Genomic DNA, 21,077 nt, shown 5'->3' on the forward strand with positions numbered 1-21,077 from the left:
CAACTTGCGAAGTCGTCAAGGAAGGGCCAATGATAAATAGAGATCGAAACGAAGGATTTTTCATGGTCTCAGCTTGTGAAAAATCGTCGCACATTGAAAGGGACCTGCAATATAAGTGTGAAAACGTGTCTGGAAGTGATGTGACGGACATTGTGCCTGTTACTGACATCTTAACCGGTGTCACTTTCAAAAATAGGCATTGCGCCAGCTGTAACCAGGTACAGAACTGGGTCCCGTGGTTGTTGGAAACACATTGTGGAATTGGATCGTTTTTGTACAGTTGTATTGGAAAGCCCTATTCCTTGTTTGAAACCGTCACTATGGGACTGAGGGATCGTTTTTGTGGCCATCGCTTTGTACCACCAAAATCGATGAAACCACGACCATGTTTACGTTACTTTAACTACAACGTGAGCAACAGCCTGTCACATTTCAACGATGTGACGTGTGAAAACCGTATGTTAAAACCGGTTAAGAAATTACTTGGTGGTGTGTATAGGACTCTGCAATGTCTCATTGATGCCATGCCCCCTAATACTACCATGTTAACAAAAGAAATTATGTGTTTTCTCCACAGTCCCGTGGTCGGGTTCTCAGATCTTCATGTGCTGGCCAGCTTAATTAACATCTCTTCTATGCTGAAGCGTGATGTCAACTTAACAAAATGTGACGTCACAGAAATCCACCTGTCTGACAAGGTATGTACATGCAAATCAATCGGTAAAGTTGTGACGTCTACATAACCTACCCGTCTAAAAAGGTATGGTGATCTTTCTTGTGTTCAGTCTTATACCATGTAAACAGTTGTATTCGGGTTTTAAAGGTCATTTCTGCGACAATTGCCCGCGATACGGTAAAATGGTTAGTGCATCACATAGCATACGTCTTATGCAAGAATTTGTTTGAATAAAATTTCCATGGTATACTATGTGTTTTATGATTGTACACATGCTTTGTTTCGACCGTTCTAGGGACTTTGTCTGCGACTCTATTGTCCAATCAACATGGAGCCTTACGATGGCAGATGTTGCGATGTTTTATTTTCTACTGATGGAAAAATCCTGAACCTGTTATTTGAAGTTCATGGTGATGTTGATAAAAATAATTTATTTACAAAAGGATCGATGTTTGACCACGTGATAGAAAGAATCCTCGGGTTATTAGATGGCTGTACGGTCCATCCAGGAGCGGTGCATTTTAAAGAGTCCGTCAATGACGTTATTTCCGGTGAAAATGTAATCTCCAACAGGACCTGTTCCTTTGTTAGGCTTCAATACCCCCTGAAGAAGAAAGCGGATATTCACTGTGACACAGCAAATGAAAGAGAGTTGGTAAGACGTTTTGTTGTTAATTATCACAGGACTTTGTTCAATGGAATCACACTACAACATGTAAATCAAGTTTCTAACTCAACGTGTAAGACACAAACCACTCTCAAGAATCCGATGTACATCATGGAACAATATTGGAGTGGATATCAGTTACCCTGTCCGGCAATAAAAGTCGACCGTATCAGGAGCGATTCGAGAATTCTTATTGACATGGTTTCTGAAAAAGACTCGTATTTTGATCTAAATGGAACAGCTATTGATGAATCAGATGTGGTATTTTTCAATGATAATTATTTTCTCTGTGTCAAGACCTATCAGTATAAATACCAAGCCGATGCCACCACCTGTTACCATACTACAATCGTAACGCTGTGTACTTGTCTGTCAGTATCTGGCCTGCTATACTGCATACTACATTATGGTGTCGCTCTTTTCATGAAAACGGGTAAATCCGACATTATATTTACGTTACCTGTAATTCTTATCCTTGATCAGTTGTGTTTCGTATTGGTGCTTTATACAAACAAGGCGGGCATGTTTTGTGAATGGCTGGGAGTGCTGCATCACTTTGCATGGCTTGGTTCCTTTGTATTTGTGTTCTTGTGTTCATTGCGCTTGAACGAAGACCTTAGAACCACAATTCTACTCAGTAAATTTGAAATAAATATAAAAACATTAAAATATATTGGCATTGGATTGCTGGTTGTCTTCATCATTGTCTTGTCCACCATTATCACGAATGCGTACTTGTCTCTACCAGAGAACTGGTACGGTGGGATGATGTGCTTTATCTCGCACCCTGGTGCTTTTGTTTTTGCCTTCGTGTTGCCTATAATGCTTTTTGTGTACGGTGCAATGATTGTGGTTGCTGGTATAATCCATCATATGTCAGTTGCCCCACTTTCAGATCTATCTCAAAACATCGAACCCAAATTGATGATTCTCATAAAAATGACGGCTCTATTTTCGAGTACTTGGGCTTTAGGAATTGTTGCACTGGAAGCTGGACTAGAGAGTTTAATCGTAAGTTTTGAGTATTTACTTAGTCTTCAAGGAGTGTTGGTCACATTTATTTTTGTCTGTAACTATCGCATCAAAATTTTCTATTAAATCACTTTTTTTAAATTAGGCAGTGGTTTACGTCCTTAATCGTTATGATATGAGTAAAAAACATCAACATGCTGATGTTATATACAAAATAGGAAAAATAAATGTTTACTTTCAGAATAGAAATAGTAATATAATCAATAATATATGGAATGCCTTTTTTATTATTATTTTTTCGCTTAAAACGGGTGTTTAACGTGCATAATGAAATTGTTTTAGCCTGTTCAATGTATCAATGATGATCAGAAGCTTTAGAAGCTACGACGCCTTTATGATGCCTCGGAGAAAAAGTTAGCGGCGAAATATTTCTGTCATGAAGGGTTTTTTCTTGATAATATATATACATACAGGTATGTGGCCTATTAGCTTATCGCTGTGTTCCATAATGCACAATAAATTATTCCCTAATGGTATATAGGATTTTTCTATATATGATGAATTTTTTTGATTCTAATCTAATATATTTAAGTGCAGTGTTTTGTTGCTTAGATATCAATTTCATCTTTAAGCGAAAAATCTATGAACGAGCATTATCTGAAAGGCCCACTATCTTTCCGAAACGGCTTTTAATTTTTAAAATGAGAATGTAAAACGAGATCGATAATTTTGTAGAGTCGCAAAAGTTATTAACTTACCGTCAATACTACATGTATCATCACCTTCTGAACAATTTACTTAAAATAAATAAAATGTTAATTTTGAAAACTCGGGTCGTCTTATGTTTCCTGCCGTCTTCCTAATTACGGGACAGTAGTTGACTATCACTACGCCAGACGGCAAAACAGCGAAATGACTCTCCACTGTTTTCATACGTAGGAAATTTTGCATATGGTTGGTGTTGTAACTTCTTCTTAGGCCATAGACATTTATTTTTTGATGTTATCTATGTTTTTTAAAGAAACCTTTAAAATTTGCTCGGGAAAGGTAGTGGGCCTTTAATTATCTGCAATGAAAGGCGGTAACAAAAAGATCAAATATCTTTTATGGATCTGTCTGTGTTCATTATATCGATGTTTTGATAGCTATCATCAAACGAAATGCATTGCATATACCAAGATCAAGAGACTTCATGGATTTCATATTGAGTTTCTCATTAACAGCCGCATCTTTGAAGACTCTCGTGTATATACAATTATTGTATGCTGTACAACATGTATTGGTAGACGAACCGTAGAACTAGGATATGTAAAACACAATGTAATATGCAATGATGTTTTCTGTTGTGATTCAAATGTGAAAATAAAAAATAAATATTTCTGCACTCGCGTCATATTTCTTCCATTCCCGTGATATCACATGTATCTTGAACGTTCACGCATTCGGTTCATACCTTGTGCGTTTTGTAAATATTATTTATAAAATAGTTTAAAAATTAATCAAATGCAACAAGAATAAATACAAACAACTCATGAGTGGCGATGCGTAGCATTGACCTTATTTCCATAAATACTAAATTATTTAGATTTTTTATTTAGAAATATCACGATCAAGCCAACAAACATTCTTTTCTGCTTGTTTCTTATGGTTTGCTTTTAATGTAAATCGAAATAGAGATAGTGTCATTATGGTAATTATTTATATGTGTGATGGTTTTTAAACAAACAGTAAAAATCAACTTGAGTATAAAAATGTATAAATATTTATTTTTAGGTGAATGATTATGTTGAATTTTATATATTAAAGATGTTTACATAAATATCTGCTACCATTAGGGCTGGCGATACATAGATAACGCATATTACATTAAATAGCGAACCTCTACAAAGATAGAACCCCGCGGCCATTTTACCTTTCGCGTGTATGGACTATTGAAGTAAGGCCAAAGGGCGTGTATTAAAATCGAGTAAGTGAAGACGTGACTGGTCAATTAAAACCAATTTATTTGGTGTGGCGTCCATCAAGATCTAAATACTTCGTGTGTCGGTTGACTTTGAGTTACATATGGAATATAAACAAATAAACATCTGATATTGATTTCATACGATATTTGATGTCGTTATCACGATTTCTGTGATACACAAATATCATTATGATTGATTCATATCAACACTAATATATGCGAGTATAGCGTGTACAATTATTTGAAACACATTTTCTGTTTCCATCAAGACAATCATATATATATATATATATATTAGTACCAGCTTGTGAATTTGAACCGTTATGATGGTCATCGTGCTAACATCAGTGATATGTATATCTAAGTGAAACATCTGTGTCTTTTAAGTAAGGAATTGATCTTTGTCAATTTTTACAATTTAACTGGAAATCTGAGAAGTTAAAATATATGGTTATATTTTTCCAACACTTCACGACTGAGGAAAGCATACAGGATGTTCATGAGAGGAAATACGATTCTCATCTCACTAACAGTTATAAATATACTCTTATTTACATATATATTCAGAAGCGTTAAAAAAGGTAAGGACATTTTTAATGTTACTAATATATTGATATATATACCAAATTATATTACTGATAAATGTATCTGTAAGTAATTGACACAAAACAAAATCTGATATGTGTAAAGCTACTACTATTATTGAGAAGCCAATCTATAATTGCCAAAATATTACTGTTATAGTAAAAATGTTGAGTATTAACCAAACATATGTGTCAAACTGATACAAATTGTATATTGGTAAAAAACGCTAGTGCATGCTTTCCGTTAAACTCGTTGCAAAATGATCTAAATTTAAAGATGCTCCACCGCCGACAGACCATAAATGATACTCATCATTTGAACAACAATTGGTGTTTAATCGTGTATATATATGTCTAATTAACACAAAAAATACATGTATAAAACAATTAATTTTGTTTTTGGTGCATACGCAGTCAGAACTTCATTCTATATAGAACATAGTGCCACGGAATTTTTTCGGGATGCAATCAATTATTTCTAATATTTTCATCTTGAAGTAAAATTAGAAGCTCAAACTTTCCAATGGTGGTAATGGTGTAAAGTAAGTAACTTTTGTAACTGAAGAAAAATACCAAATAGTCTTATCCTGTTTTTTGATTGTGAAACAATAACAATTGTCAGCGGTGGAGCATCATTAAAAAATGAGCTGCATTCCTTATAAATCATCGACAACCTTGTCAGTTTAAAAAAAAAATCACAACCTCAACAGTAACGTCATTTGAATTTTCAACAACATTATTCATGACGTCATCTAAATACCTTAAAATCAGCAATATAATTAATGACGTCATCTAAATACCTTAAAATCGGTAATATAATTAATGACGTCATCTAAATACCTTAAAATCGGCAATATAATTAATGACGTCATCTTAATACCTTAAAATCGGCAATATAATTAATGACGTCATCTAAATACCTTAAAATCGGCAAATAATTAATGACGTCATCTAAATACCTTAAAATCGGCAATATAATTAATGACGTCATCTAAATACCTTAAAATCGGTAATATAATTAATGACGTCATCTAAATACCTTAAAATCGGCAATGTAATTAATGACGTCATCTTAATACCTTAAAATCGGCAATATAATTAATGACGTCATCTAAATACATTACAAATACACAATAAAAACAACGGCATAATCTAAATTCCGTAATAATCAACAATGTAACTACGCAATAATCTAAATTACTGAAATATCAACAATATAAAAACGCCATAATCTATATTCCTGAAATATCAACTATATAACAACGCCATAATTTAAATTCCGTAAATATCAACTATATAACAACGCCATAATCTAAATTCCTAAAATATCAACAATATAGCAACGGCATAATCTAAATTCCTGAAATATCAAATATATAACAACGCCATAATTTAAATTCCATAAATATCAACTATATAACAACGCCATAATCTAAATTCCGTAAATATCAATTATATAACAACGCCATAATCTAAATTCCGTAAATATCAACAATATAACAACCCCATATTCTAAATTCCGTAAATATCAACTATATAACAACGCCATAATCTAAATTCCTGAAATATCAAATATATAACAACGCCATAATCTAAATTCCGTAAATATCAACAGTACAACAACGCCATAATCTGAATTCCGTAAATATCAACAACGCAACAACGGCATTATCTAAATTCCGTAAATATCAATAATATAACAACGCCATAATCTAAATTCCTGAAATATCAACAATGTAACTACGCAATAATCTAAATTCCGTAAATATCAACTATATAACAACGCCATAATCTAAATTCCTGAAATATCAACAATATAACAACGCCATAATCTAAATTCCGTAAATATCAACTATATAACAACGCCATAATCTAAATTCCTGAAATATCAACAACATATCAACGCCATAATCTAAATTCCGTAAATATCAACTATATAACAACGCCATAATCTAAATTCCGTAAATATCAACAATACAACAACGCCATAATCTAAATTCCTGAAATATCATCTATATAAGAACACAATATTCTAAATTCCGTAAATATCAACATTATAACAACGCCATAATCTAAATTACGTAAATATCAACTATATAACAACGTCATAAAATAAATTCCTGAAATATCAACTATATAACAACGTCATAAAATAAATTCCTGAAATATCAACTATATAACAACGTCATAAAATAAATTCCTGAAATATCAACTATATACATGAAACAACGCCATAATCTTAATTCCGTAAATATCAACTATATAACAACGCAATAATCTAAATTCCGTAAATATCAACTATATAACAACGCCATAATCTAAATTCCTGAAATATCAATTATATAACAACGCCATAATCTAAATTCCTGAAATATCAATTATATAACAACGCCATAATCTAAATTCCTGAAATATCAACATTATAACAACGCCATAATCTAAATTCCGTAAATATCAACTATATAACAACGCCATAAAATAAATTCCTGAAATATCAACTATATAACAACGCCATAAAATAAATTCCTGAAATATCAACAATATAACAACGCCATAATCTAAATTCCGTAAATATCAACTATATAACAACGCCATAATCTAAATTCCGTAAATATCAACTATATAACAACGCCATAATCTAAATTCCTGAAATATCAACATTATAACAACGCCATAATCTAAATTCCGTAAATATCAACTATATAACAACGCCATAATCTAAATTCCGTAAATATCAACTATATAACAACGCCATAATCTAAATTCCGTAAATATCAACTATATAACAACGCCATAATCTAAATTCCTGAAATATCAACAATATAACAACGCCATAATCTAAATTCCGTAAATATCAACATTATAACAACGCCATAATCTAAATTCCTGAAATATCAACAACATAACAACGCCATAATCTAAATTCCGTAAATATCAACTATATAACAACGCCATAATCTAAATTCCTGAAATATCAACAACATAACAACGCCATAATCTAAATTCCGTAAATATCAACTATATAACAACGCCATAATCTAAATTCCTGAAATATCAACAATATAACAACGCCATAATCTAAATTCCGTAAATATCAACTATATAACAACGCCATAATCTAAATTCCGTAAATATCAATAATATAACAACGCCATAATCTAAATTCCGTAAATATCAATAATATAACAACGCCATAATCTAAATTCCGTAAATATCAACAATACAACAACGCCATAATCTAAATTCCGTAAATATCAACTAAATAACAGCGCCATAATCTAAATTCCTGAAATATCAACAACATATCAACGCCATAATCTAAATTCCGTAAATATCAACTATATAACAACGCCATAATCTAAATTCCTGAAATATCAACATTATAACAACGCCATAATCTAAATTCCGTAAATATCAACTATATAACAACGCCATAATCTAAATTCCTGAAATATCAACAATATAACAACGCCATAATCTAAATTCCTGAAATATCAACTATATAACAACGCCATAATCTAAATTCCGTAAATATCAATAATATAACAACGCCATAATCTAAATTCCGTAAATATCAACTATATAACAACGCCATAATCTAAATTCCGTAAATATCAACAATATAACAACGCCATAATCTAAATTCCGTAAATATCAACTAATATAACAACGCCATAATCTAAATTCCTGAAATATCAAATATATAACAACGCCCAAATCTAAATTCCGTAAATATCAACTATATAACAACGCCATAATCTAAATTCCTGAAATATCAAATATATAACAACGCCAAAATCTAAATTCCGTAAATATCAACTATATAACAACGCCATAATCTAAATTCCGTAAATATCAACAATACAACAACGCCATAATCTAAATTCAGTAAATATCAATAATATAACAACGCCATAATCTAAATTCCGTAAATATCAATAATATATAACAACGCCATAATCTAAATTCCTGAAATATCAAATATATAACAACGCCAAAATCTAAATTCCGTAAATATCAACAATATAACAACGTCATAATCTAAATTCCGTAAATATCAACTATATAACAACGCCATAATCTAAATTCCTGAAATATCAAATATATAACAACGCCAAAATCTAAATTCCGTAAATATCAACAATATAACAACGTCATAATCTAAATTCCGTAAATATCAACTATATAACAACGCCATAATCTAAATTCCGTAAATATCAATAATATAACAACGCCATAATCTAAATTCCGTAAATATCAACATTATAACAACGCCATAATCTAAATTCCGTAAATATCAACATTATAACAACGCCATAATCTAAATTCCTGAAATATCAAATATATAACAACGCCAAAATCTAAATTCCGTAAATATCAACTATATAACAACGCCATAATCTAAATTCCGTAAATATCAACAATACAACAACGCCATAATCTAAATTCCGTAAATATCAACAATATAACAACGCCATAATCTAAATTCCTGAAATATCATTAACACAACAACGCCATAATCTAAATTCCGTAAATATCAACAATATAACAACGCCATAATCTAAATTCCTGAAATATCAAATATATAACAACGCCATAATCTAAATTCCGTAAATATCAACTATATAACAACGCCATAATCTAAATTCCGTAAATATCAACTATATAACAACGCCATAATCTAAATTCCGTAAATATCAACAATATAACAACGCCATAATCTAAATTCCGTAAATATCAACAAAACAACAACGCCATAATCTAAATTCCGTAAATATCAACAATATAACAACGCCATAATCTAAATTCTCTAAATATCAACTATATAACAACGCCATAATCTAAATTCCTGAAATATCAACTATATAACAACCCCATAATCTAAAATCCTGAAATATCAACAATATAAAAACGCCATAATCTAAATTCCGTAAATATCAACTATATAACAACGCAAAAAAAAAAGAAATTCGTAAATATCAACTATATACATGTAACTATCAACTATATCACAACGCCATAATCTAAATTCCTGAAATATCAACAATACAACAACGCCATAATCTAAATTCCGTAAATATCAACTATATAACAACGCCATAATCTAAATTCCTTAAATATCAACAATATAACAACGCCAAAATCTAAATTCCGTAAATATCAACAATATAACAACGCAATAATCTAAATTCCTGAAATATCAACAATATAACAACGCCATAATCTAAATTCCTGAAATATCAACAATATAACAACGCCATAATCTAAATTCCTGAAATATCAACAATACAACAACGCCATAATCTAAATTCCTGTAAATATCAACAATATAACAACGCCATAATCTAAATTCCTGTAAATATCAACTATATAACAACGCCATAATCTAAATTCCTGAAATATCAAATATATCACAACGCCAAATCTAAATTCCGTAAATATCAACTATATAACAACGCCATAATCTAAATTCCATAAATATCAACAATACAACAACGCCATAATCTAAATTCCGTAAATATCAATAATATAACAACGCCATAATCTAAATTCCGTAAATATCAACTATATAACAACGCCATAATCTAAATTCCGTAAATATCAACTATATAACAACGCCATAATCTAAATTCCGTAAATATCAACTATATAACAACGCCATAATCTAAATTCCGTAAATATCAACTATATAACAACGCCATAATCTAAATTCCGTAAATATCAACTATATAACAACGCCATAATCTAAATTCCTGAAATATCAACTATATAACAACGCCATAAAATAAATTCCTGAAATATCAACTATATAACAACGCCATAATCTAAATTCCGTAAATATCAACTATATAACAACGCCATAATCTAAATTCCGTAAATATCAACTATATAACAACGCCATAATCTAAATTCCGTAAATATCAACTATATAACAACGCCATAATCTAAATTCCGTAAATATCAACTATATAACAACGCCATAATCTAAATTCCGTAAATATCAACTATATAACAACGCCATAATCTAAATTCCTGAAATATCAACAATATAACAACGCCATAATCTAAATTCCTGAAATATCAACTATATAACAACGCCATAATCTAAATTCCTGAAATATCAACTATATAACAACGCCATAAATCTAAATTCCGAAATATCAACAACATAACAACGCCATAATCTAAATTCCGTAAATATCAACTATATAACAACGCCATAATCTAAATTCCTGAAATATCAACAATATAACAACGCCATAATCTAAATTCCTGAAATATCAACTATATAACAACGCCATAATCTAAATTCCTGAAATATCAACTATATAACAACGCCATAAAATAAATTCCTGAAATATCAATATACATATAACAACGCCATAATCTAAATTCCGTAAATATCAACTATATAACAACGCCATAATCTAAATTCCGTAAATATCAATAATATAACAACGCCATAATCTAAATTCCGTAAATATCAACTATATAACAACGCCATAATCTAAATTCCGTAAATATCAACTATATAACAACGCCATAATCTAAATTCCGTAAATATCAACAATACAACAACGCCATAATCTAAATTCCGTAAATATCAACTATATAACAACGCCATAATCTAAATTCCGTAAATATCAATAATATAACAACGCCATAATCTAAATTCCGTAAATATCAACTATATAACAACGCCATAATCTAAATTCCGTAAATATCAACAATACAACAACGCCATAATCTAAATTCCGTAAATATCAACTATATAACAACGCCATAATCTAAATTCCGTAAATATCAACTATATAACAACGCCATAATCTAAATTCCTGAAATATCAACAATATAACAACGCCATAATCTAAATTCCTGAAATATCAACAACACAACAACGCCATAATCTAAATTCCGTAAATATCAACTATATAACAACGCCATAATCTAAATTCCGTAAATATCAACAATATAACAACGCCATAATCTAAATTCCTGAAATATCAACAATATAACAACGCCATAATCTAAATTCCGTAAATATCAACTATATAACAACGCCATAATCTAAATTCCGTAAATATCAACAATATAACAACGCCATAATCTAAATTCCGTAAATATCAACAACATATCAACGCCATAATCTAAATTCCGTAAATATCAACTATATAACAACGCCATAATCTAAATTCCTGAAATATCAACAATATAACAACGCCATAATCTAAATTCCTGAAATATCAACTATATAACAACGCAAAAAAAGAAATTCCGTAAATATCAACAACACAATAACGCCATAATCTAAATTCCGTAAATATCAACTATATAACAACGCCATAATCTAAATTCCTGAAATATCAACAATATAACAACGCCATAATCTAAATTCCTACATCAACTATATAACAACGCCATAATCTGAATTCCTGAAATATCAACTATATAACAACGGCAACTAAATTTCTAAACATCGAAAATATAAGACTTACACCATCTAAATTATTTTAAAGCAACATTATAATGGTCTAAATTCCTTGTAACCCAACATAAAATATAATATAATACGGATATAAACTAAATCAGCAATAGAGCAATTTCGTAAATCTAAAATATAATGTCATTAGAGGCAGTATGGTAGAAAAGTGCTGTATTATAGAAGGAAAAGGATACAAACTATGGAATATTTGAAATGAATTCAAGTTTTACACTGTCCAGAATCAAGGCAACACAAATAAATGGATCTTTTGTTGAACTCAATATATCATTTCAAATAAAAACAGCGAAGACTTTCGGCAACAAAAACACCAGTATAATTGTATTCGCATATGGTCTAAATCAATATTTATAAATATATGGAAAGGTTTGTTGGAGTTATTCAAAGAAGGAGTTAGGGATAGTAACTGCGTATATTTTGTATTTGAATATTACAGAGTTATCTGTCCTTGCAGGTAGGTATTGAGTATAGTGTCATCTGTTTGTGCGTAACGTCATACATTTCGGAGAAAACGACGTGAATTGTGCTCACCAAATAATGACGTAACAACTGATACCTACCCGCAAGGGAACTAACTCTGCAATACTTATAGATGTCGGAGTTCGTCTTCTTTATTAAAGTTTACTCTTCCAGAGGAACTAGACTTGCAACGAACTATGATAGACAAGTCCAGGGAATTCGACTTAAGAGAAAACAATGATCAAGTCAGGAAAAGCCAGGGATCATGGAAAGAAATCAAGGCTGGGGAAGTTAAGCAAAGTGTCAAAAGAGACCTACCGTTGAGTACAGAGAATATAGGCGTTGAACAACCACCGGTGGAAACACTGAACCCTCCTTATACAGGTGTGTTTTCATAGCAATGTTAAAGTTATATGTGTCGTAATTTTCATACTCACGAATCAAAAAGAACTTTTGATATATACTGCCAAAATTCATTATATTTACATCTACAATGCAGTAAAATGAGTACATACGGTAAGACCATGAAGCTAGGCTGTGGTCCACAATGTCATTTAACATTTATACAATGTAATAAGTAATTGTAAAGTGATATCTGCAGATATGTTTCCATCTAAACATATATAAGGCTTAAAACATGAATTTCACTTGTCACTTGAGTTATGTCAATGGTGTTTACACGGCATCATGCATGTTTGTATATCCATTTGAAAGATTTTTTTAATAGTTTTATTCATCAAACCTGATGTTGTTCAACCGATTACTAAACGTGTCGAAATATTCGCATATAACTTAAAGTAAACTTATTAAATACCATTATTTCTTTCATACCTACACGTGTAATACTGGCTGGTCTAGGGCAATACACTCATGTCGCCTGAGGCTGTATTGCATGGCTACGCATGTAATAAAGCCTCGTGACGTCACGGCGTCAACAAAATCTCTATTTCCTCGGTTAAATCTTAAAAAAAAATTCACAAAATTGACTGGTTGAAAATATCATGTAATTTTTCATGTATGGAAAATTGACTTCCAGTCGTGGATTTCTTCGAATTTATTGCAAAGTGGCGGGATATTATAGTTGTAAAATTGCAATAAAACGTCGAGGCATGAAAGAAAAATACTCTTTCATAAGTGGATATGAAGGATAGGGATATTCTACCCTCGGGATCACAATATGTTGCGAAACCCTCGGCAAGCCTCGGGTTTAACTACATTTTTTTGACCCTCGGGTAGAATATCCCTATCATTCATATACACATATGAAAGAGTCTTATAGTATTCCATATCGCCTTTGGATATTCCTGATTACGTCCTCCTCAGAAACCATATCACATTATTAAAACTGTGTATATGCTGTATTTGTCATACTCACGATTCGAAAAGAGCTTTTAATATGTAAATCATGACCAAAAGTTACCAACTTTTAAAGAATTACAGTAGTTTCAATGCATGTAAACATATACTAGGCATAAAAAAAACCCACTATTTTATAGTACATAATTTTTGTTGTTGTAACTAACGTGTATATGGCATATGAAGCAATTTGAATCATTTGAACGGCTTTTAATCCATGAATTCTTATAGTTGTCAATAAATTGATAAACATATCCTATTATCACGGTGTGTATAATTAGGGTCGGGGGTAAAAAAAAATAGGGTCGGTCGGGTAACCCTAAGTAGACATTTTTTGGCCTAAGTATTAACTCATCGAAGTTAACAATAATCAGCTGTTTGACTCATAAGAACATTATGTATATGGTAAAATATCAATTTTGCCTTTGTCAGCCCTTCATGTACCATTGACTCACAGGTTGTTGTTTTTTTGTTGTTGTTTTTTTGCTATTTTTATGTATTTTTGTGTGTTTGTTGTTAGTTTTTTTTTATTTGTTTTTGTTGTTGTTGTTGTTGTTAGTTTGTTTATTTGTTTTTTCATTTGTTGTTTTGGAGGAGGGGCTTTTTATTTTTAAACTGCAGATCTTTGCTCTAATTTTTTGCTAAGAGGGCTTAATATCCTAAAAGAACCCAAAATTGCAAACGCGGATGTGTTTACCGTCAGATGCTCAAAATTGCTGCATTAGATTTTCATAAAGCTATTTAATTATATTTTGAGGTCCTACACCCATCATCCTCCATACGTACATGCGCAGTGGGTCTTCCTTTGTTGGTGACCTTCTCAATGCCGCAGAGGGGACTTTTTATACCTATGAGCCAGTCCATACACTACAGTTCACAATCAGACGACTGGAGCCGATTCGATACCTAAACCGACCAGCCAAGTAAGTTGTGCGGGAATATAGCCAGTTATTGCTGAGGTCCATATGGTGTTATATCGACCGCGTAGAATTATTTTTAGTTCTACAAGTGCGCTATTACAACCTATGGACCGAAATAAAGGTCCTAGATATGTCGCTTTTTCAACAAATGTCATAACAATCTCTGATATTTGTATTAATTATAAGAAAAGAGTTGGTCAAAGAAATGCAATATGAAGAATGCAGTGTTTGTGCAATGGAATTAACAATGGAATATTGACTCAGCGTTTCTGAAAATAGAAAAATCGAGTCATTATGGTATAAATTGAAAATCACGTGGTCATGTATTAGCAATGAAAATAGTGGAAAATCAGAGCATATCTAATAACCAAAAAAATATCATGATTTATAATCCTCAGCGTATACTTTATGTTTTAACTAGAACCATAATGTGATGATAGCATTCACTATTTTGTCACATGAATTTGAATTCAATTGATTATCAAACTCAATGCTTATTTTGATTTTTCAAAGTAAATTCATTGATATACACACATCTAGTTTCAATTATTGTCCCAGATATTATTTAGATGTTTTTAATCAAATTAACTTTACGTGCGCCAGTCATTATCACTTTTTTCAGAATTCAAATGAAAGTCGTTCGTCCTTTCTTTCAGGATGTTCAACAATTTCCTCGATGTTGCTATACCAACTGTAAAGGACATGATCACGTGTCAATTTTCCAAACTTCCTTTTCCGTATTTTGAGGACGGGTTTTTCAGTTTAAGTACAAATGCTAGTGTATTTACACAATGCAATGATAAACATCGACTGATTACTGATACGAAAAAGGCCTACAAATGTGCGGAGGAATTAGCGAAGGAATGCTCAAAACACTCCACCTTCGTGACTAAAATAATCCGTTTGCCCCTATATTCTCTCAAAGAACTCATGGAACAACTCCCAAATTTGAAAATTATCCATCTATTGAGGGATCCTAGACCAACGATGCTATCACAAATAATGACAGGCAACGTGAAAAACAAATATTTGAGGGCAAATGTAACTAAGTACTGTAATCGTGTATATGATGACGTAGTAATGGCGGAAGATTTTAACCGGATGTTCCCTGGTCGTCTGCTTCGCGTTCACTACGAGGATATTGTTAAAGAACCTTTCGAAATTACAAGAAAAATGTACGAATTTGCAGGCATAGCTTTTACTAGAAAAGCATCAGATACAATATCTAAGCTTACTGGAAGTACTGAGAAACAAAAGAGTTCTGATGCCACAGCGTCAGCATGGCGACAACGTGTAAACATGGATTTCATACGTGCTGTAGACACTTGCTGTTCTCAGTTATACACAAAAGTCGGTTTCCAAGACATGCTCAGTGAGTCCGACATCCGTGACGTTTCAAAGAGTCTACGAGGACCACCCCCTCCATATGACGACTTCAGGTTAGCGTAGTATGTGATGAAGACTATGTGCAGACCAGCAAATTTTATACATGTATATTTATTTGCATTTACCCATTCATCCGTGGAATTCATTAACTGTCCCTAACTTGAACTAGAAGAGCTCAAATATCTCTTCAGGGGTAGATGAGTTCAAGATTATCGTCTGTTATCTATGTGGTGCACAATTTTTCTAATCATCTAATAATTTAAAATAAAATCAAAATTTCACGTTCTCTTCAACAAAACGTCTGATAAATAAATCTTAGTTTTTTCTCGTAATTACTTATACTGGTTCCCTTCCGCCGATACAAATATTCAACCTTCAACTTGCATTTTTAGACCTCGCGTTCATTTAGAATGTTCTGATTGGATTAAACTTGTTCACATGACATTGAAAAGTTAGATATTAGCTCCAGGGAATTAACCCCAGAGGAAAATAACCACGGGGAAATAAGACTTGGAAGCTCCGCACGCAACCGGACGTGAGCGTTGCCTGCAACGTCAACCAACAAAGGCAATGCTTTTTGTTTAAGGTTGTATTTCTAGTACTTTTCACCATCACTAACTCTCATTAAATATACAATGTGTGAATATGGATGCTTATAAATATAATGTTTCAGATCTATGAAAGCACTAATATACTATTGACATAGCGATAAATGTCGCATGAAATATCACACGTTTTCAAGAACCGCCACAGTTAACGCCATTTTTCAAACTTTTGGGTAATATCGGAAAACCGAGTTGCATCACGTGACCGACATCGGCGATATCCGTAAAGATTGGAACCTCCCGAGCGTATCACGAAGTTAATATCAGCAATACCCCTATTGATCGGAACAGTTCGAATACTTCCGAGCTATTGTATTTGATAACTTTGCGAATAAAAACTTTGCAAAAGTCGGTAAATATCGAAAGTTTAAAACTTACAGAGGCGGAGAAAAATATGTAGAACATTTTAAATACTTTTTTCTATGCCAAAAAGACAACAAGTCACAGACCATACAACTTTAAGACAACGATGTTAAATGCAACATAAAACCTATGAAATGTGTAATACAGTCATTAATTGCTCCCTTTTGTATATTGAACCACACGAATACGTAAAAATAACATCAATATAGGCGCTTTATTCACACACACGAAAGAGACTGAAGAAAAATAAAGTCTACTATCGTCTTGTGGTATTAACAGGATTAACTAGAAAACCACAGACAAAATGGAGCATATATATAGAGAGCAACCAACTAAATAATTTTACATAGACCACAGTGTTAAACTTTGTTAAAGTTTTGTACTGTATTATTAAAACAAAGGAATATTAGTTAGCTATTGTGTTCTATAATTAAAGTTTAGGATCTCATATAACACTAAATAGAAAAAAAAAGTTTGGGTCCTTCTGCTCAAACTCCAACCAGGGTAGCTTTATTGAAATAAGGCGCATTTTGCACTAAAAAATCCTGAAATTCTAATGTTTTTACCTATTCATTATCAAAGTTGATATTTTGAACCGAAATCTCAATATGAATTTCCAAATTCATATCATGGTTATCTAAGAATAATTACCTGTCAGAAAACATTTTTACTTTTGAAATTCATAATAAGCCAGCCAATCAGCGGCCGGGTTAAAATTCTATCCTGGGCTCAATCTTGTATACACAGGGGCCATTTCGAAGGTCTTTTTTTATTTAGTTGGTTGATCCCTATATCATACGCAGTTCTTCATCCGTAGGTGTGATAGAAAGACACGATAATGTACCTTTACACTGCATTGAATAAACCAGTAATCCTACTAAAATTTAAGAAAAAAAGAGAAAAATCCAAATAAGATGAGTAATTCGCATTGCATAATTACACGAATCGCTATGAGATTAAACCCTTTCATATATATCTTCATAGGATGGATAGAGATATTCTATCCGAGACTCACAGAATTTTGCAATATCCAAGACTTTTCGAGGGTTTTACAACATAGTGTGATCCTGTTAAACATCCCAAAACACCCACCGTTTGTGTCTCAAACAACAATACCAGCCTGGTTTCTGCCGTTGAAATCCTGTTAAGAAAATAGCCTTTTGTTGATGCCGTGAGGTTACAAACTTGCGTTGCATGGGAACCCAGCATGTGTACGACATGAGTGTATTGCATGGGATAAATTACAGGTATATGGAATGGGATTGTAGTGGCAGGAGTAAATCAATATAAGCTGTATTGAACCGGACGTTTATTTATCTCACTTAGCATTCCGTGAATTACACCACATCTATTTCTGTGAATTACGTTACAGATAATTCAGTAAAAGGTTCCGTCACTTTGGATAAAACGAGAATATGTGTTTTAAGATTGCCAAAACTTCAGTAAATTATTTTGATACTGTTATATAAATGAAATAAAATCTTAGTGTTCATCGTGAATTATTGATAAATATTCTTGAAATATCCTGATAACAATGCACATCTCAGTTATTTACGCTTACTCCCACTGGAAAAGCAAAACAGCAGTATTGCATAGTGCGTGAATCGAATGATTTTAGGTTCTTCTAGCAAACCAAAAAGTGTTGCATGTCTAGGGATGTCTGTATTGGTACGGAGATTTATAACCTTAATACAATATTCTGAACACAATTACATCAGTTGTTTACGTTTTCTCCCACTGGACAACATTTAAGCAAAACATGCTGATCTAAACATACATACATTACTGCATATGACTTGCATCAAGTGATTTTCATGTTCTTAAGCAAAACAAAAATTGAAATTTTGAATTGGATGACTGTGGAAGTCTGGATTTGTCCCGCGATTTATAGCCTTAATAGAGTCACGTTCCATAACACATGTTTAGATATTTATAATCAGTACATTTATAATTTACAATGTATTCAGTTGCGTTATGTATATTTCATTATAATTCAATTTATCTTGTTACGAGCATTTTCATTTTCATTGGCTTAAAAATTTACTTTATCAGCCCATAACGAAAAAAATGGCGTCGCCGTTTGTAACGTAGCGTCTGACTGGCTGAGATGATGGCGTAACGATTTCATAGACAAAAGAGTCTCTAAATGAATTTTGAATATTGAAGAGATTATCTATAGTAAATTGAATTATAAGGATTAATTTGAATATATTTTTTATGTTATAGAGATATAACTCAGAAATCTGAGTGTACTCTAAATAAACCGCGAAGCGGTTTATGATGAGAGTACACTCAGATTTTTGTGTTATATCTCCATAACATAAAAAAATCTATTCAAGTTAATCCTTAAAGGGTTTTCATTTCCCTCCGTCATTTACATAGCAGAAGAGTTTGTTGGTTTATTGATATTCTCAGAAAGAAGTAACGCGTACTGAGAGGCGGATTCATTGGTAGTTTATCTTATATATCTAGACTTATTAATCAATATTGTTTTCATAGACGTTGTCTGATGGTTAATCCTTAAAGGGTTTTCATTTCCCTCCGTCATTTACATAGCAGAAGAGTTTGTTGGTTTATTGTATATTATGTCACTTTTATGAAACAGATTGACAAATAACTATGCCAGGAAAATATCAGATCAATAAAATAAGCATGTTTTCGAATTTGATTATGAAATAATAGATGTATTACTATGATCTGATATTCTCAGAAAGAAGTAACGCGTACTGAGGTGCGGTCTCAGTTATAGTTTATCTTATATATTTAGACTTATTGATCAATCTTGTTTTCATAGACGTTGTCTGATGGTTTCTCGATGTTTAGAACAAAATATATCTATTAGGTTCAAATTCATATCATATTAAGTAATTTTAAACTTATTAGTCGATTTCGATTGTTCATGAACGTTACGTGGGATCAGAGAATACTGTATTCATTTAATCCTGTTTCAAATATAAAAGCTCTGTTTTATATAACTAAATTGTCTAAGTAGAGGAAGAGTCTACATGAACTCACAATGCTTGAAACTGCATTAAGGTCTACAAAATGCACATTATTAGCTTTAAATCAATCTCAAACTTCCATTGACAAAGAGGACAGTAATTCATCTATTCCTACAAGGATATGAAAGCATTTAAGGTCAAAGTGCTGTAAGATTTTTAAATGAAGCCTAATGTGAAAATCTGTATTGAAATCTATCAGTTAAACATAATAAATGTAAATAATTATCCAAAATTACCCGCCGTTATCGAAAGTTAACCATAATCAGCAAGGGTAGTTACCCTTGGTTAGCCATAGTAAGCTTAGACAATATCAATCTGTGAGGTCTTGTTCTTATTCGTTTAACATAATTTTCACATAATTTGCAAGATGTCGATTGATTTGATTACCAATTCTAACTAACTATGATTATATAATTCAAATTAATTTCTTCCTGTGAAAAAGCGATGGATAGAGTGACGAACTGTCATGTGACATACTTATACACATGTATGTAAAATATTGTATGGTTGTCCATCTATAAATTTACCGTACAATGATAGCAGAACAAGCAAGCTCATTAGTTACAGTAAAGTGAAATAAGTTGTTAACTACAAATTTAAAAGAAAGCTGATATGGAAACATG

At 31.9% G+C, this 21,077-nt stretch overlaps 1 protein-coding gene across 1 annotated transcript; it reads left to right on the forward strand.

Moving 5' to 3' along the window:
* Positions 1-4,611: 4,611 nt before the first annotated feature.
* Positions 4,612-17,801, forward strand: LOC138319874 (carbohydrate sulfotransferase 1-like). The gene is made up of 4 exons (XM_069262998.1): positions 4,612-4,859; positions 12,997-13,206; positions 14,936-15,101; positions 15,755-17,801. The coding sequence occupies exons 1-4, from the start codon at positions 4,772-4,774 to the stop codon at positions 16,545-16,547; spliced, it is 1,257 nt and encodes a 418-aa protein (XP_069119099.1). The 5' UTR covers positions 4,612-4,771; the 3' UTR covers positions 16,548-17,801.
* The last annotated feature ends 3,276 nt before the right edge of the window (positions 17,802-21,077 follow it).

Source organism: Argopecten irradians, chromosome 3, assembly GCF_041381155.1.
Source record: "Argopecten irradians isolate NY chromosome 3, Ai_NY, whole genome shotgun sequence".
In the NCBI taxonomy this organism is placed as follows: Eukaryota; Metazoa; Mollusca; class Bivalvia; order Pectinida; family Pectinidae; genus Argopecten; species Argopecten irradians.